The sequence below is a fragment of the Sesamum indicum genome, linkage group LG3 (genome assembly GCF_026168435.1).
Source record: "Sesamum indicum cultivar Baizhima isolate 11 linkage group LG3, ASM2616843v1, whole genome shotgun sequence".
NCBI classification, from domain to species: Eukaryota; Viridiplantae; Streptophyta; class Magnoliopsida; order Lamiales; family Pedaliaceae; genus Sesamum; species Sesamum indicum.
The window spans coordinates 16,316,922-16,329,864 of record NC_142659.1 but is presented as its reverse complement, the minus strand read 5'-3'; the positions used below and the strand labels follow the sequence as shown (position 1 = coordinate 16,329,864).

At 36.9% G+C, this 12,943-nt stretch overlaps 2 protein-coding genes across 2 annotated transcripts; both read right to left on the bottom strand.

The window, feature by feature from the left end:
* Positions 1-996: 996 nt before the first annotated feature.
* Positions 997-5,256, bottom strand: LOC105157747 (CA-responsive protein). Its single transcript, XM_011074209.3, has 6 exons — positions 4,515-5,256; positions 2,455-2,507; positions 1,959-2,046; positions 1,775-1,873; positions 1,373-1,500; positions 997-1,289 (listed from the first exon to the last, which is right to left on the bottom strand). The coding sequence occupies exons 1-6, from the start codon at positions 5,112-5,114 to the stop codon at positions 1,253-1,255; spliced, it is 1,005 nt and encodes a 334-aa protein (XP_011072511.1). The 5' UTR covers positions 5,115-5,256; the 3' UTR covers positions 997-1,252.
* Positions 5,257-5,794: 538 nt separating this feature from the next.
* On the bottom strand, positions 5,795-12,600 carry LOC105157746 (beta-galactosidase). Its single transcript, XM_011074208.3, has 19 exons — positions 12,034-12,600; positions 11,801-11,896; positions 11,587-11,699; positions 11,436-11,502; positions 11,219-11,311; positions 10,936-11,079; positions 10,398-10,486; positions 10,155-10,260; positions 9,988-10,075; positions 9,257-9,375; positions 9,002-9,166; positions 8,712-8,884; positions 8,472-8,581; positions 8,051-8,160; positions 7,818-7,928; positions 7,633-7,743; positions 7,153-7,358; positions 6,734-7,070; positions 5,795-6,407 (listed from the first exon to the last, which is right to left on the bottom strand). The coding sequence occupies exons 1-19, from the start codon at positions 12,211-12,213 to the stop codon at positions 6,297-6,299; spliced, it is 2,529 nt and encodes an 842-aa protein (XP_011072510.1). The 5' UTR covers positions 12,214-12,600; the 3' UTR covers positions 5,795-6,296.
* Positions 12,601-12,943: the final 343 nt, after the last annotated feature.

The window sequence follows — 12,943 nt, the reverse complement described above, 5'->3', positions numbered from 1 at the left end:
TGATTTTCGTGCAAGTGTAGAATTCTCAGTTATCGGCATTTAGTTACCTATGCAATTCCTTGAGCATCTAATCTTCCCTCTCAAACCAATTACCCTTCCGAAAGGACCAATTTGCAGCAAATGCACTGCTGCGCTTGGGAGGTGGAAAATGTAACATACTGCTGACTGATTTTCATCTTGGAATCACAAAAAAGTGAGTGAATAATGCATGGCATTCTTTTTAGGTCTTTGATATTAAGGAATAAAGATGTGAGGTAGTGTCCTACGGTTGCAAGTAATTAATGTATTTTAGTAGTAATATGTTGTTCTTTGTTTACTTTGCATTTCTTGGTGGATGCAGAATCATAAATGTATTGCGTACAAGATGTAGTAATAATGATTGTATGTTGGATGATTTCAGAAATATCAATATATTTTCAAAAAATAATCTTAAGATATACGACTTTTATCTCGAGAAGAATCCGTTCGTGCTATAAGACTCATCTTTTACCGAAGTAAACGACCCACTAATATTTTTGAGTGTGTATAATGTGCTTCAGCGTCATAAAAATTTCACATCCAACTCTTTTCAGATAATAATACATTCTTGCAACATCAATGCAACTTTTCTTGAGTTCTAGCCAAAACTAACGTCAATCTAACTATAAGTAAAACCATAACATTTCTACCAAATGTTAATATTAACTATATGAAAATTCATTATCTTAACATCATAGACACACCTGAGAGACTTACTTGAACACCTGCAAACTACCATCACATCTCTTTCATACCAAAAAAGAAGCATGAGTTCTGTTCTCGTCAAGACCAAGATACATCTAGATGGTAGCCGAAATCCCTGAATTCTTGGAGTGGTATTTGTACCCGATTTGACCGTTTAGCCGATTACCATATCCGGTGATTCTTGAAAGCCCACTATAAATCTATTGAAGTACATAAGATTCAACGCTTGTAAAAAGAAAGCTAAAGCCCAGTTTTAGATTAAGACATAGTTAGTGATGATGAGCACAGTACTAGAGAAAACTTGATATACAGAATATCTATTTTGCACTATCCATGATCGATTAGCGTCCAAGAGAGGAACTAAGAAACTATCAAGGATCAAAAGGTTACCGCTCATGATTTCATTTTTGAAATCAATACAAAGAGGCACAGGCAGCAGCAAAATTTCTGCAACAGTGCATGGTTTTGGGTTTTGGATGTACATGGTGTTATTAGTAAATCAGATAAAATTAGCCCCAATACTAGTCCCTCAACCCGAGCATGGTTTAAGTTTCCCATTTCTCTGCCTGCACAGAGAATAGCTATGTCAATTTCAAGTGTGGATGATGAAAACGACCAAAGAATGCAGGTCCAAGACATTAACACAAACCAAAATGCGTCCTTCTTCTCCTGTGCCAGTAGCTCTTCGAAAGATATATCAGAAAAATCAGCATCTGTACTCTCCACAAGATTGCTGGATTTTGCTTTCATCTCCACACAAGCACCAATTTCTAGCATCTTTAAGATGAGAGACAACATAAACATCATGTAAGAACCCAACGACCACAAGACAGAAGAGAGCAAGGTGAAGTTTAAAAGCCAAGGGAAAACAAGTTTCAGTCAGTTGATTTGAATGAGAAATTTCAGCACATGTATGTGTGGAGTTTTGCTAAGAATCATGTTATTTACAGAATAATTCAGTACTAAGCTTGCATCCACTGCATTCATACCAACTTTATTTACAAAGTAATATGTTAATCCAAAGTATAAACAAGAAAGGAAAAGAGGGTACCTTTTTATACGCTGGAGAGACCTTAAGCTGTTCTTGGAGCCAATTATATACAAAAGCATCCTCTTCTAATCTCTTTTGCTCTAGTTCTAGCTTGTATATCTATGCATAATCAATTAACACATTGCAATTCAAAGAGATGCTCAAAGTAAACAAGCAAATGGGAAACTGAGACCAGTACCAGCACCTGTTGACGGAGGCGGTCAAATGATGACCTGTCTGCCTTAAACAGTAGGGCCTTGGTAATTGTGAATCGCCGTTTGATGACCTCGGACCTGTTTACCATGTAAGTACAGATAAGATCATGAAGACTAATATTATAGTCAAAATATGAACTTTCTGTCTGATACAAGTATGTGTTCTACAAAGTTACAAATTTGCAACTTCTTGAAAATGCAAGCAGAGCAGAGTAGGCAGTTCTGAGAACTTTTTTTTTTTTTGCTAGTCCTAGATAAACCTAAAAATTGTTCAAATTTAATAACCATAGCATGAGTAGAAGTTGCAATGCTTGGGTCTCAGATATAGAACTTGAAACTTTTGACAGAACGCAAAACAGAATATGCAAAAATGAGAACAAAGCGGGTAGGAGGTGCTCAAAGATTTAGACAAACTATAACAACAAACTCAGGCATGAAATGAACTTTTGATATAAATGATATAAAGCAAATGTTGCAGAGATGTACTTGTTCTGCAGCTCGTTTCTCGCCTCGACCAAGCAGTTAACAAATTGACCAACCTGAGAAGTACTACGTTAGATATTCTTAATAACATTCAGTGCATGCACAGATGAAATCTAAAATTCTGAAAATCAGATGCCTTAGCGGTTGACACAGCATTTCATCACGCTAGATGATTAGACAACTGTTTGAATTACTATGGCCCTAAAGTCAACAAACATTTTGAGCATGAAAGAGAGTAAGGGCAACATATAAAGGAAATAATAAAGAACACAAATCACAAAAAAATGTCTGCATTTTCAGCTGTTTCCTCACTATGAGGCTTTCACTATTTATATAACACATCCTTCATATTCTCTCTAAATGATAACATGTAAGAATGGATCAGACATAAACAGCTCTACAAGAAAATGATCAAGTTCCAGTTTATAAGCAATATTTCTACCATTATTCATTTTCATTTCATGTGTAGCAAAGAAACTGAATGTGCCCTCAAATTTGCAACATTCTTGGATTGAATAGCAAGTGCGAATGAATTTACATATTGAGAAATAATGAACAATGGTGCTTGAATTTTCAAGCTATCACAGATTCAAATATAGAGGTAAAGTCGCATGCATATATTCAAGTTTAGCTAAAATCTAGCCAACAAATAAATCTAGTAATCCCAATTCAGAAACAAACCATTCATTGTCCTTCATTTCTACAGGCATAGCATTGAGCATGTACGGAGGGCCTGAAATCTAACACCATAATGTGCTTAAAATATGCACATAATGTAGCAGAAGGAAAGGATGACCAGACTTTCTAAAAAAGTACTGAACTCAACAGTCCATTCCTCAAGGTTAATATAGAAACTAGAGACAAGGAAAACAAGAAAATAAATACTTAATCTTTCCAGGAATGATCAATCTTATACCACCGTAACTTATAAGCAGCAGTGCGAGATAGAGGAAAAACAACCAGAAGGCAAAATACTAATTACCAAACAGGTAGCAGAAAGAATAGTTAAAACCTGTTAGCTGTGAATAGAAATCAGCCACAAGTTTTTATTTCTTTTCTCTTTAACGTAGCATGTTAAAATCTGATTATGACCTAATCTATGTTTCATGCGGGAAAGTGCCGGAGGATGATACCTTTCTCAGAGTTATAAGTGCCCCACAATATAGTTCCAAGTCCACCCAAACTTGAAAAGTTCTTCACTAGACTAAAGAATAATGCCAAGTGAAATGTGACCCAACCCAAATTTAAATCTATTATATCCAACCAATTTAATCCTACTGTTAAAACTAAAACAACTATGCAGATGCAGTTAGCACATTTTTCATAGCTTCTAACTTCCATATCCAAAGTCTTGCTCGTCTACGTAGTAACCGGGAAACTATTGACTGCTCATGTTTTCCCCTGAACTTTCAACTTCACTGGTTAATTCCTTAAGTCCCTCATTCTTCAAGCACAGAAGTAAGCAATCTTCTAAGAATATTTTAAAATAATTGAATTTAGCAATACTTGTAAGAGTCAACCTTCCAAGTAAATGCAGCTTTCGACATCCACAATCATATACCATTTGTAAACAATAAGAATCCACAGTTTCAACCAGAAAACCATTTCTTTCAGCCCTACATCATAAAACTTATTAGGACGAATTCAGTAAGCACACCGGTACATAAGAGTAATGCCATATCCCAATACAAAGCCCCATAATACATCATGAAGCCAATAAATCAATCAGTAACAAACTCCACAATATACAATAAGTCTTAGCTTAGAAGAAAATGACATACATCAAACAACCCCACATAGCATCACAGGAAAACACACTCAAACACATCAAAAGACAGGCACAGATCCAATAGACCCGGTTCCAACATATTGGTAGTATCAAACAACCACCTCCGGGCTCTTCTTCTCCAACACATAAAGTGCAGCCTATTAGCCATAGGATTAGAGCGCAGAATATATGTACTTTGACAGGGTTTATAAAACACAAGGAACAAACTTACAATTAAGTAAAGCGAACATATTAGAAACAACCACTCCAATAATTAATGAAATGGTAAAAATACCTGATCAAGAGTCAATCCATTTGATCCGTGAGACTTGACAAGTTGATCATATTGCTGCTTGATTTTCCTTTGAGTAGCACTAGAAGACTTAGTGAATGGATACAAACACACCAACTCTTCCTTCTCCTTTCTCTCCTCTTCATTTGGGCCGGGCCTCTTCTTCCTCGCTCGCTTCTTCTTCCTCTTCTTTTCTTCTTGACCCGACCCGCTCTTCTCACCTGGGTCATCATCAAAATCTTCACTTTTACTAAAAAGTTCATCCCATTTCGGCGAACTCGATGGCAAGATCTCAAGAAGCAATGAGCGGGCCAAATTTTCCGGGTCGGTCCCGCAGCCAGTTTCTTGCTTCTGTTGTGGGGCTATCTTTTCATCGTCATTTACAGGCAAAGACTGGATTTTTACGGAGTTCTCTTCCTTTTTACACCGAGTACCGTGGTTATTGTTCTTCAAGATTGCGTACAGGGTGAAAATGAGAACCAAAAAAGTAAGGAAAATGAAGAAAGTATAAGAAGACAGCATTGTAATGTGAAAGAAAGAAGCCGTAGGCGATGAATTATCAGAAGAACGAGTGATTAGAAGTAGAACCGGGGTGGCCGCCATGGGAAAAGAAAGATTGTGCTTTTCACTGTGTGTTGTGTGTATTTCGGATAAATTTATAGTGGGTGAAAAGAAAACAAAAGACTGAAACTGGATTTGGGTTTGCTGCAGTGCAGGTGGGGTTGATAATATATATCACTTATTATGGGATGTGCTTTTGTTTGTATTTCCATAGGTCTTATATTGCATAATCTTCAATTCTTGAAAGGTGATAGTTTTTGTTTTATCCTAGGTTTTTCTATAAGCCCTTTTTTAGAAATTTCTTTCTAATTAAAGTTGAATTAATGGGCAGCTCAAAATTGTTGGATAATGATCACTATGATCTGATTGCCAAAATTTTTTGAAGTAGAACTTTTGATGCAATCTGTTCCAACTGCTCAAGGAGTAAGTAGTTGAGTCAAAATTATGTTACCATCTCACTATACAAAATGTCATTAATTTTGTCAGAATAATGCCACATTAGATCATAGATTAGTACAGGAATTTCTTTAATTTGAGTTCACATTTTGGTTCCATTTTGTCCAATATTGAGTCTAGATTATGATCCCTTGTTTCATTTGATTTCATTTTCATCTTTGGACCCCTTATACCCTTGTTATATATCCTTTTAGCCCCCTGTATTTTCTAATTGTAACACTTTGGCCATCTAATTTGAGGAAAATCATGAAAACCATCAAAAGAAATACAAGCAAGAGGGTCAATTTGGACTCTTTTTTTTTCCTTCATAAATTCATACCGTTCCATAGATAAATCTTGATATCTTGGTACACTTGCTGAAGCAAGTTTTTACAATGGCGAAGCAATGAGAAATGGTTGCTTCCTCCACATGAAGAGTACAAATGCAAATCTTACAAGCCAAGAACTTGATTGTCCTAAAAGACAGGAGGCATGTGCACATGGACTCATCTATCATCACAGTGTGCATTCTAACCCCCTTTGACCCCAACAATGAACTATCTATATATACATACTTTTTTTCTCTTGAATCATCTTCAAAATCTGCTAAGGCTTTGGACTAGAAGTGTGTTGCATATATGTACAACTTCACCCCAGCAAAGCCCAAAGAAAAATGGTTGTCCCGGATTGGATAGTCTCTGAATTGGCCACCTTAAAACTGAAACATAGGAGGACCTGGAAATGAGAGGAAGTATGACGATTTATTAATTGGCTGTTGGGTTTTTCTCATTAACTGCAGACGGCCTCGACAAAAAGTTTCTTCATGATATTTGGACATGGGTCGCCTCCAAAGATCTCTGGTGTCACAGGCACCGTGCAAGATTGTTGGCCGACACAATACTGCAAAACCACACATGGAGAAAGGCAAATGGCAAGAATCAGACAGAAGCAATATGTTAAATGTAAAAAGTACTAACATGGAAAGTTCTTGTCTGTACTAAGTTTGATCTGACTCAATCAATCACACGGAAAGTGTTATACTACTCGCTGTATAATTGTCACACGGAAAGTGTTATACTACTCGCTGTATAATTGGTAGCTCTCCTCAAACTATATGTCATTCACACAGCAAGTGTAATGCTCTCACCATGATTAGCTTGGATTTGAGTGAACCTGTTTCAGGCTTAAAATTGCCTATAGTAATATTGAGTAAGATCAGTATTTACCCTCTCAAAAACGTCGTAAGAATGAAATGCATGACAGCTTCCCTGGCGGAAGTCACCACAAACACCCTCGGGAGTTCCAAAGCTAGCAAATTTGATAGACGAAATCTTCTGACCGGAAGCACACGAGAGGTGAGCTTTGGGCCTTAATGGTTTATTGACTTCCCCTGATGCTAGCATTTGCCAATTCACTAAAGTCGGCTGCCATTCGAATATATCTGCGCAGACACTTGCGACTTCTCTTTTAACCAGAGAGATCTCATAAGGATTTCCTCCCCATTCTTCAAATACAACCAATAGGTTACCAGTGGGATAAAGCCACGAACGAGGAACGTGATACCTGAAAAACAATATTCCAATGTCTTGTCAGATATTCCATCTGAAAGACAAGAATCTTGGAGCTATATGGGTATTTGTATTACCATCTCTGAGAAGCTTCACCGCAGTTGCCCAGGCATTTTTTCTCGTTGAACCACCCGGCATAGTTGCAGGGGACACAGTCGCCAGATGCTTTGTACTGATTCCAGTAGCGTCCAATGCTTTGACCATTTATCCATACCTGACCTTTACTCATGCTATTCATATCTAAAGCCAAAGGCTCATCTCCTTCTGGAGCATTGAAAGTTGTCTGGAAGATAAAGTGAAAGATAATCAGCAGGCTTGATTAGCTTCAAATGTAATCAAGAAGAATGATACAAGTTGAGATGAGATGCATTACGACTATTCAGTCACTTAAAGAGCATTTCAATTCCCAACATATGAAAGAAGGATATTTCTCGGTAAAATTTTATCTCTCGACACTTGAAGTGCAAAGTGAACTATTAACCATCCTATGATAAAACCAATTACTGCTCTTTCCATTTGAGTAGCTTATTCTCTCTAACTGTGTGAAGCATACTGACCTTGTACCATGTCAGTGGTTGCCTTTCACTGACATATGTTCCTTCAACCCATTCCACAGAAGAGCTTCCACTGAGTGAATGAAGGCTCAAGGATTCTCCTCTTAGACCAACCTGTCCAGAATAGGATCACAATTAATGGAAGAGAATGCAGGCTAAGAGACAATCTTGAACGTTCATGAACTAACCTTGTAAGACCATTTTTGCCATGTCAAGTCTCTTTTTCCCTCATTTAGACCACTGAGTGAAACAGGACCAAGAACACCAGCTTTCCATGTTTCGAAGTGCGGGCCAACATTCTGAATTCAGGCGCATAAGATATCAAATTGAAATCACATAAACAGAGGTAGCCTTTATGATTACAAAGATGGCCTTGAATGTAGGAACAGATGGGAAGTAGAGAAAAGAAAAGAGGACGAACCGGGAGACCAACAGCAATGCTAAGTAGAGCAATTTGGTTTACTCCAGCTTTCAGATTCACACCTTCACTGAAAGTCAGTCTGGGGTCTTCTAAACTTCCATAGGCAGTTCCTGTGAGAAATTACAGAAATAAGATATGTGAATCTGAAGAAGAGGTCCAGCAACTATCACTATGCTCTCAAAGTAGATATTATATTATCTCAGACAAATTAATTTTGTGAGAATTCGCAGGGATCCAAAGCAGTAACATAAAAATGAAATTTAACACCTCATTTTCCAACTAAGGGATTCAGGAAAAGTTTGGGACAAAGGGAGATCAGAACTGAACATGAAAACTTTTCTTTTACTGATTATGAACAAATTGAAGCACAGTGTTTTCTAGTTTCCATTGCATCACAACAGATTACAACTGGGTTGCCCACCTGATAATTGTCCATTGATAAACACATGCAAGGCATGGCCTGCAGATAATACTGTGAGCACAGGCCACTTCCCTCCTCTCATAAATCCTTCACTTGGGTCAATCTTCACACTAGATAATAGAAACAAACAAGAAAAGGTAAGTATTGGGAAGGAAAACAAAGTCTACATTTATCTTCAATCTAGATTTGTTGTAATGCTCAAGTGAATTTGAATGCTTAAAAGTTACAAAGTTTACTTACTCTGTTGTATACCACAAATAGTCAGTGTTGTCTCTGGTGGTATTGATCTGCTCCACCAGTCCTACCATCGTAAATGAATTGTCATCATGTGATGCTGTCTCTTCATTGTATGACTCCCAAGAAAATCCTTTGCTGACAGGGGTCATCTTCATTTGCGCACTTTGAGCACCAATCTTCACAAAAAAATTCATGAGGATGTCATGATTATGCATGCTTTAATATGAATTTCAGACACATTTTTTCTCAAAATAAACAGAACATAAATGACTCAATTAAAAGTCTTTACTTACCCTTGCCGTATTGTAAACAGTGTTCTTGCAATCAGGAAGTATGCTGATAGACCAAGGAGGCAAGTTGTAATGCATATTCCCAAACGACACCTTTGCAAATGAATGTTGATCGTAGTTTGCAAGAAAAGCAGCACAGGCTCCGGACTTTGATTTGAAAACATGAGCCTGTATGGTAAGAATGAAGGTGTAGCAAATGTTTAGTTTTCACTATAGACAAGGGTTAAGAAAACAAGAGAACAGTAAGCAAAACCCAACCTCCTGATTGTTCCCAAGTGAAGTAACAGTGGGATCTGCAGATACTAGAGCTGGCTCACAGAGCTTGATTGCTCTATGTAAATCTTTCAGATGGCCCCATTTAGGCTGCCTCAGTAGTCCTACATATTAAAAATAAGATGTTATTGCTTATGCCGGCGACGCGCTTAGATTTAACTAGTTCATCTGCTAATATATTCCTGATAGTTAAAGGCTAAATGATAAGGGCTTTCTAAATCATTAAGGTGCATATAATTGGTTGTCTTATCAGAACAAGCACCATATAGCATGTAGAAATAATAAGTGCCTCAAAAATTTCCAACAAGATCAACATGTCACCTATCACTGGAGACCAGTTCTCCACAGTCAAGTTTTAATCATAAGTGATAATCACAGCCCACCATGGAAACCATATTCAATCGCCACTAGTATTTCTCAAAAACCACTTTACAGATAATGACAGAATTGCCCTCTACAATGATGTGGCAAACTACAAATTATGCCGGAGCCAGACTGGCAATAAGTGTAGTTTTTTCTTTATTTGAAAGGTCAGACATATGTACTTTTCATTAAAACGTAATTATCTGAAACTCCTCTTCAACTGCTTTCATATCCAAACTACATACTGCTGATCATTATCAAATATTTGCCAGGCATCAGCACAAAAGCATGCTACATCTTAAGGATAAAACTTCAACAAAAACAAATACAAGGAATCTAATCTGTGTGCATACCATACTCATCTAGAGGAGCATCATAATCGTAGCTAGTTGCAATAAATGGACCACCAGCAGTCCTGCCAAAGTTTGTTCCTCCATGATACTGACGAAGAAGAATACAATTAGCCAAACCTATCATGAACTATGTTCAGTCAGCAAGTTCAGATAACAGTCAATTTTACCATATAGTAGTTAATGTAAGAGCCCCCTTTCTGAATAAATTTGGCAACTGAGAATGCCAAATCTTCTACTGGTCGGTAGGGAACTGGACCACCAAACTCAGTAAACCTATAAAAGATGATGAAAAATGTCATTTGCCAATCAAAGATATATAAGCCCCATTAAAGTTATTTTCCTCCAAAATAGATGGGAGAATGATGAAAGTTCACAATATGGTGTTATCAAAAGACCAGTTCAGTATTTACCAGCCAGTCCATGCTTCAGTCCACATCTTGGGCTTATAAGCCTTATTGGGAGAGAAGTAATCACAATAGAAGCCATTGCAGGTATTAATCTGCAAGATTAAAGCACATGAAAGCGGACATCAACAACAATAATCATATAATACTGTATGTTAGTAGATAGTACATTTTCTTACTGGCTCGTAATTTCCAATAAGCCTTAGACCCCAGATAAATGGAATTAGAGTTGATAACTATTCCTTTTCAGAATAGAAGAAGCGGAAGTTGAAAGTTGAGCATGATAATTTTATAATCAGCAAGGACATATGTCATAATTTAGTCAAGGGCAAGATTCATAGGTATGTGACTATTTAACAGACAAAACAAAATATATTGGCATGATGGAGTGAGAAAGCAAGCCATGTGCAGGAGTGTCAAGATCTCAAATATCATTAATTACCATAAATGGGGACAATATACTTTAGAATAAAAAATTCAATAGTAAACAAGTGAACACTACATGCAAACCATTATCAAATTTGAGCAAAGAAGCAATACTCACAATTGGATCAGGAGCATCATCTTGCTTGCACATGACCCATGGAACACCAGTGCCAAGATCCACAGCCATTTTTGCTGCCCATTCCGTGTAAGCTCGGCCGGGTTCACCAAGCTCATATTCCATTGGTCCATACTCATTCTCAATCTATGACAGAAGGAGATTTTTTTAAAAAAAAATTAAAAAAAAAAATTGCTCCTAATTCATTGGATACCTTGAAGGTATGTAAAAGCACAGGCTTATAGTGATTTAAAGAAACACCATAAATTGAAAGAACTTTGACTACCTGAGATAATATGATCGGACCACCTTGAGTTTCATACAACTTTTCGGATTTCATCATATTGACAATCTTCGTTGTGAATTTTTGCATAGCAGCCTTTTGTCAAGGGATTGTAGACACCAAAAAGATTGCAGCAAAAATCAGAAACCAACTTAACTGACGAAATAAAAATATTAAAAAGATCTGTGAATTCATATTCCAACAAGATCAGTTGCCTAACCTTAAAAGGCCCATTGTCTGTCCTGAAACTGATGCCAGGGACATACTTCAGCCAAACTGGAAAACCCCTGAAAATTGGAAAGAACAAAGTGCTCAGTATTTTAAACATGGTCCAAAAGATAGAACATATCTTTCACTTTCAGTTGTATTACCCAAAGTTCCATTCAGCACAGGCATACGGACCAATTCTTAGATGGACATAAAGCCCTGCTTCTTGCACCAGCTTAATAAACTTCACCAAATCATACCTCCCTTCAAAGTAATACTGCAAAAACACAAGAATCACTTACATCTCAGCTACAGAGAAATTACAGGTAAAAGAAAATGTGTTCAGACTTCCCATAAAGATGAAAACACACCACTAACCTTTCCAGGTTCAGGTTCATGGCCATTCCAAAAAACATAAGTCTGAATCACATCTACGCCACCTTCTTTTGCTTTCTGAATAAGATCTGGCCACATCTACAATATCCAAGAAAACATACAAGACATATCTTGAGAGTTAGATATACATTTTATCCGAAAACAGCAAAAATGCAACCCCATTGTCGAGATATTCAGAGAAATTACATGGAAGTGAAATTTGGCATAAAATATACCTCAGGTGTGCTTCTGGGATAGTGAATGGATCCAGAAATAAGAATCTTCCTCCGCCCATTAATAGAAATGGACTTAGAGTCATATGAAACGGAACCTTCTCCACAAGAAATCCATGAGCTGAATACCACCAGCAACACAAGCAAAAACGCATTGCAGCACATTGCAACACTCAAGCCCATAACGCCAAAACCCTCTCAAGAATGTAAAAACTCAGAAAGCAAAGGCCTCCCTTTTCACCACCCCACTAACTGTATTCTTTGATTCTTTCTTCCCCTTTTTCCTACTTTATTCTATGCTTCTTTGATCTTTCAACTAGAGAGAGAAAAATGGAAAACTAAAAAAGATGCTAACTTTGAGAAATAAGAACAACAGTCAAGAAAATAAGGCAACCAGCTGTTAGGCTTGTCTTGAGTTCTCCCCTCTTTCCTTTTCTTTATAATAATTTCCCTTTGCACTTGCAGCAATGGTAATAATGGGAGAGTGAGAAGCTGCACACTGTGTTTGTGTGTGCATTACCACACCAGCTTGGTGGTGTTGTGTTAGTAAATGTGGATTTTGGGACTTGCAAAATGCTTCTAGTTTTTTTTTATGCACAAAAAATCGGGTATTTTGGTTTCTTGATAATGAAAAGTGGGACCCACTTTCAAGAATTTGGGCCCACAATCACTTGGCCCCACTTTTACCCTTTTCTCTGCAATTTTGAGCTTCTCCCCATAAAATACTGGGTTTCATCTGTTTTTATTATCTCATGAGGAAAGATTTCTTTATAAACATATATATATAATAGTAGGCGTGTTATATTATTTTTACGTGTATATAATAAATAATATTTTATATTTTAAAATAAATTATAAATAAAAATAAAATATATAAATTAATAAATTAGTATTTAAAAATTTAATTTATAAT

Excerpts from the sequence above, each read along its gene's own strand:
- LOC105157747 (XM_011074209.3), bottom strand. The coding sequence starts at position 5,114 with ATGGCGGCCACCCCGGTTCTACTTCTAATCACTCGTTCTTCTGATAAT. Across the intron at positions 2,047-2,454 it reads AGAAACGAGCTGCAGAACAA|GTCCGAGGTCATCAAACGGC; the intron begins GTACATCTCTGC and ends CATGGTAAACAG. Across the intron at positions 1,290-1,372 it reads GAGAAGAAGGACGCATTTTG|GCAGAGAAATGGGAAACTTA; the intron begins GTTTGTGTTAAT and ends TTCTCTGTGCAG.
- LOC105157746 (XM_011074208.3), bottom strand. The coding sequence starts at position 12,213 with ATGGGCTTGAGTGTTGCAATGTGCTGCAATGCGTTTTTGCTTGTGTTG. Across the intron at positions 9,167-9,256 it reads CACTTGGGAACAATCAGGAG|GCTCATGTTTTCAAATCAAA; the intron begins GTTGGGTTTTGC and ends CTTACCATACAG. Across the intron at positions 7,929-8,050 it reads GCATTGCTGTTGGTCTCCCG|AATGTTGGCCCGCACTTCGA; the intron begins GTTCGTCCTCTT and ends GCCTGAATTCAG.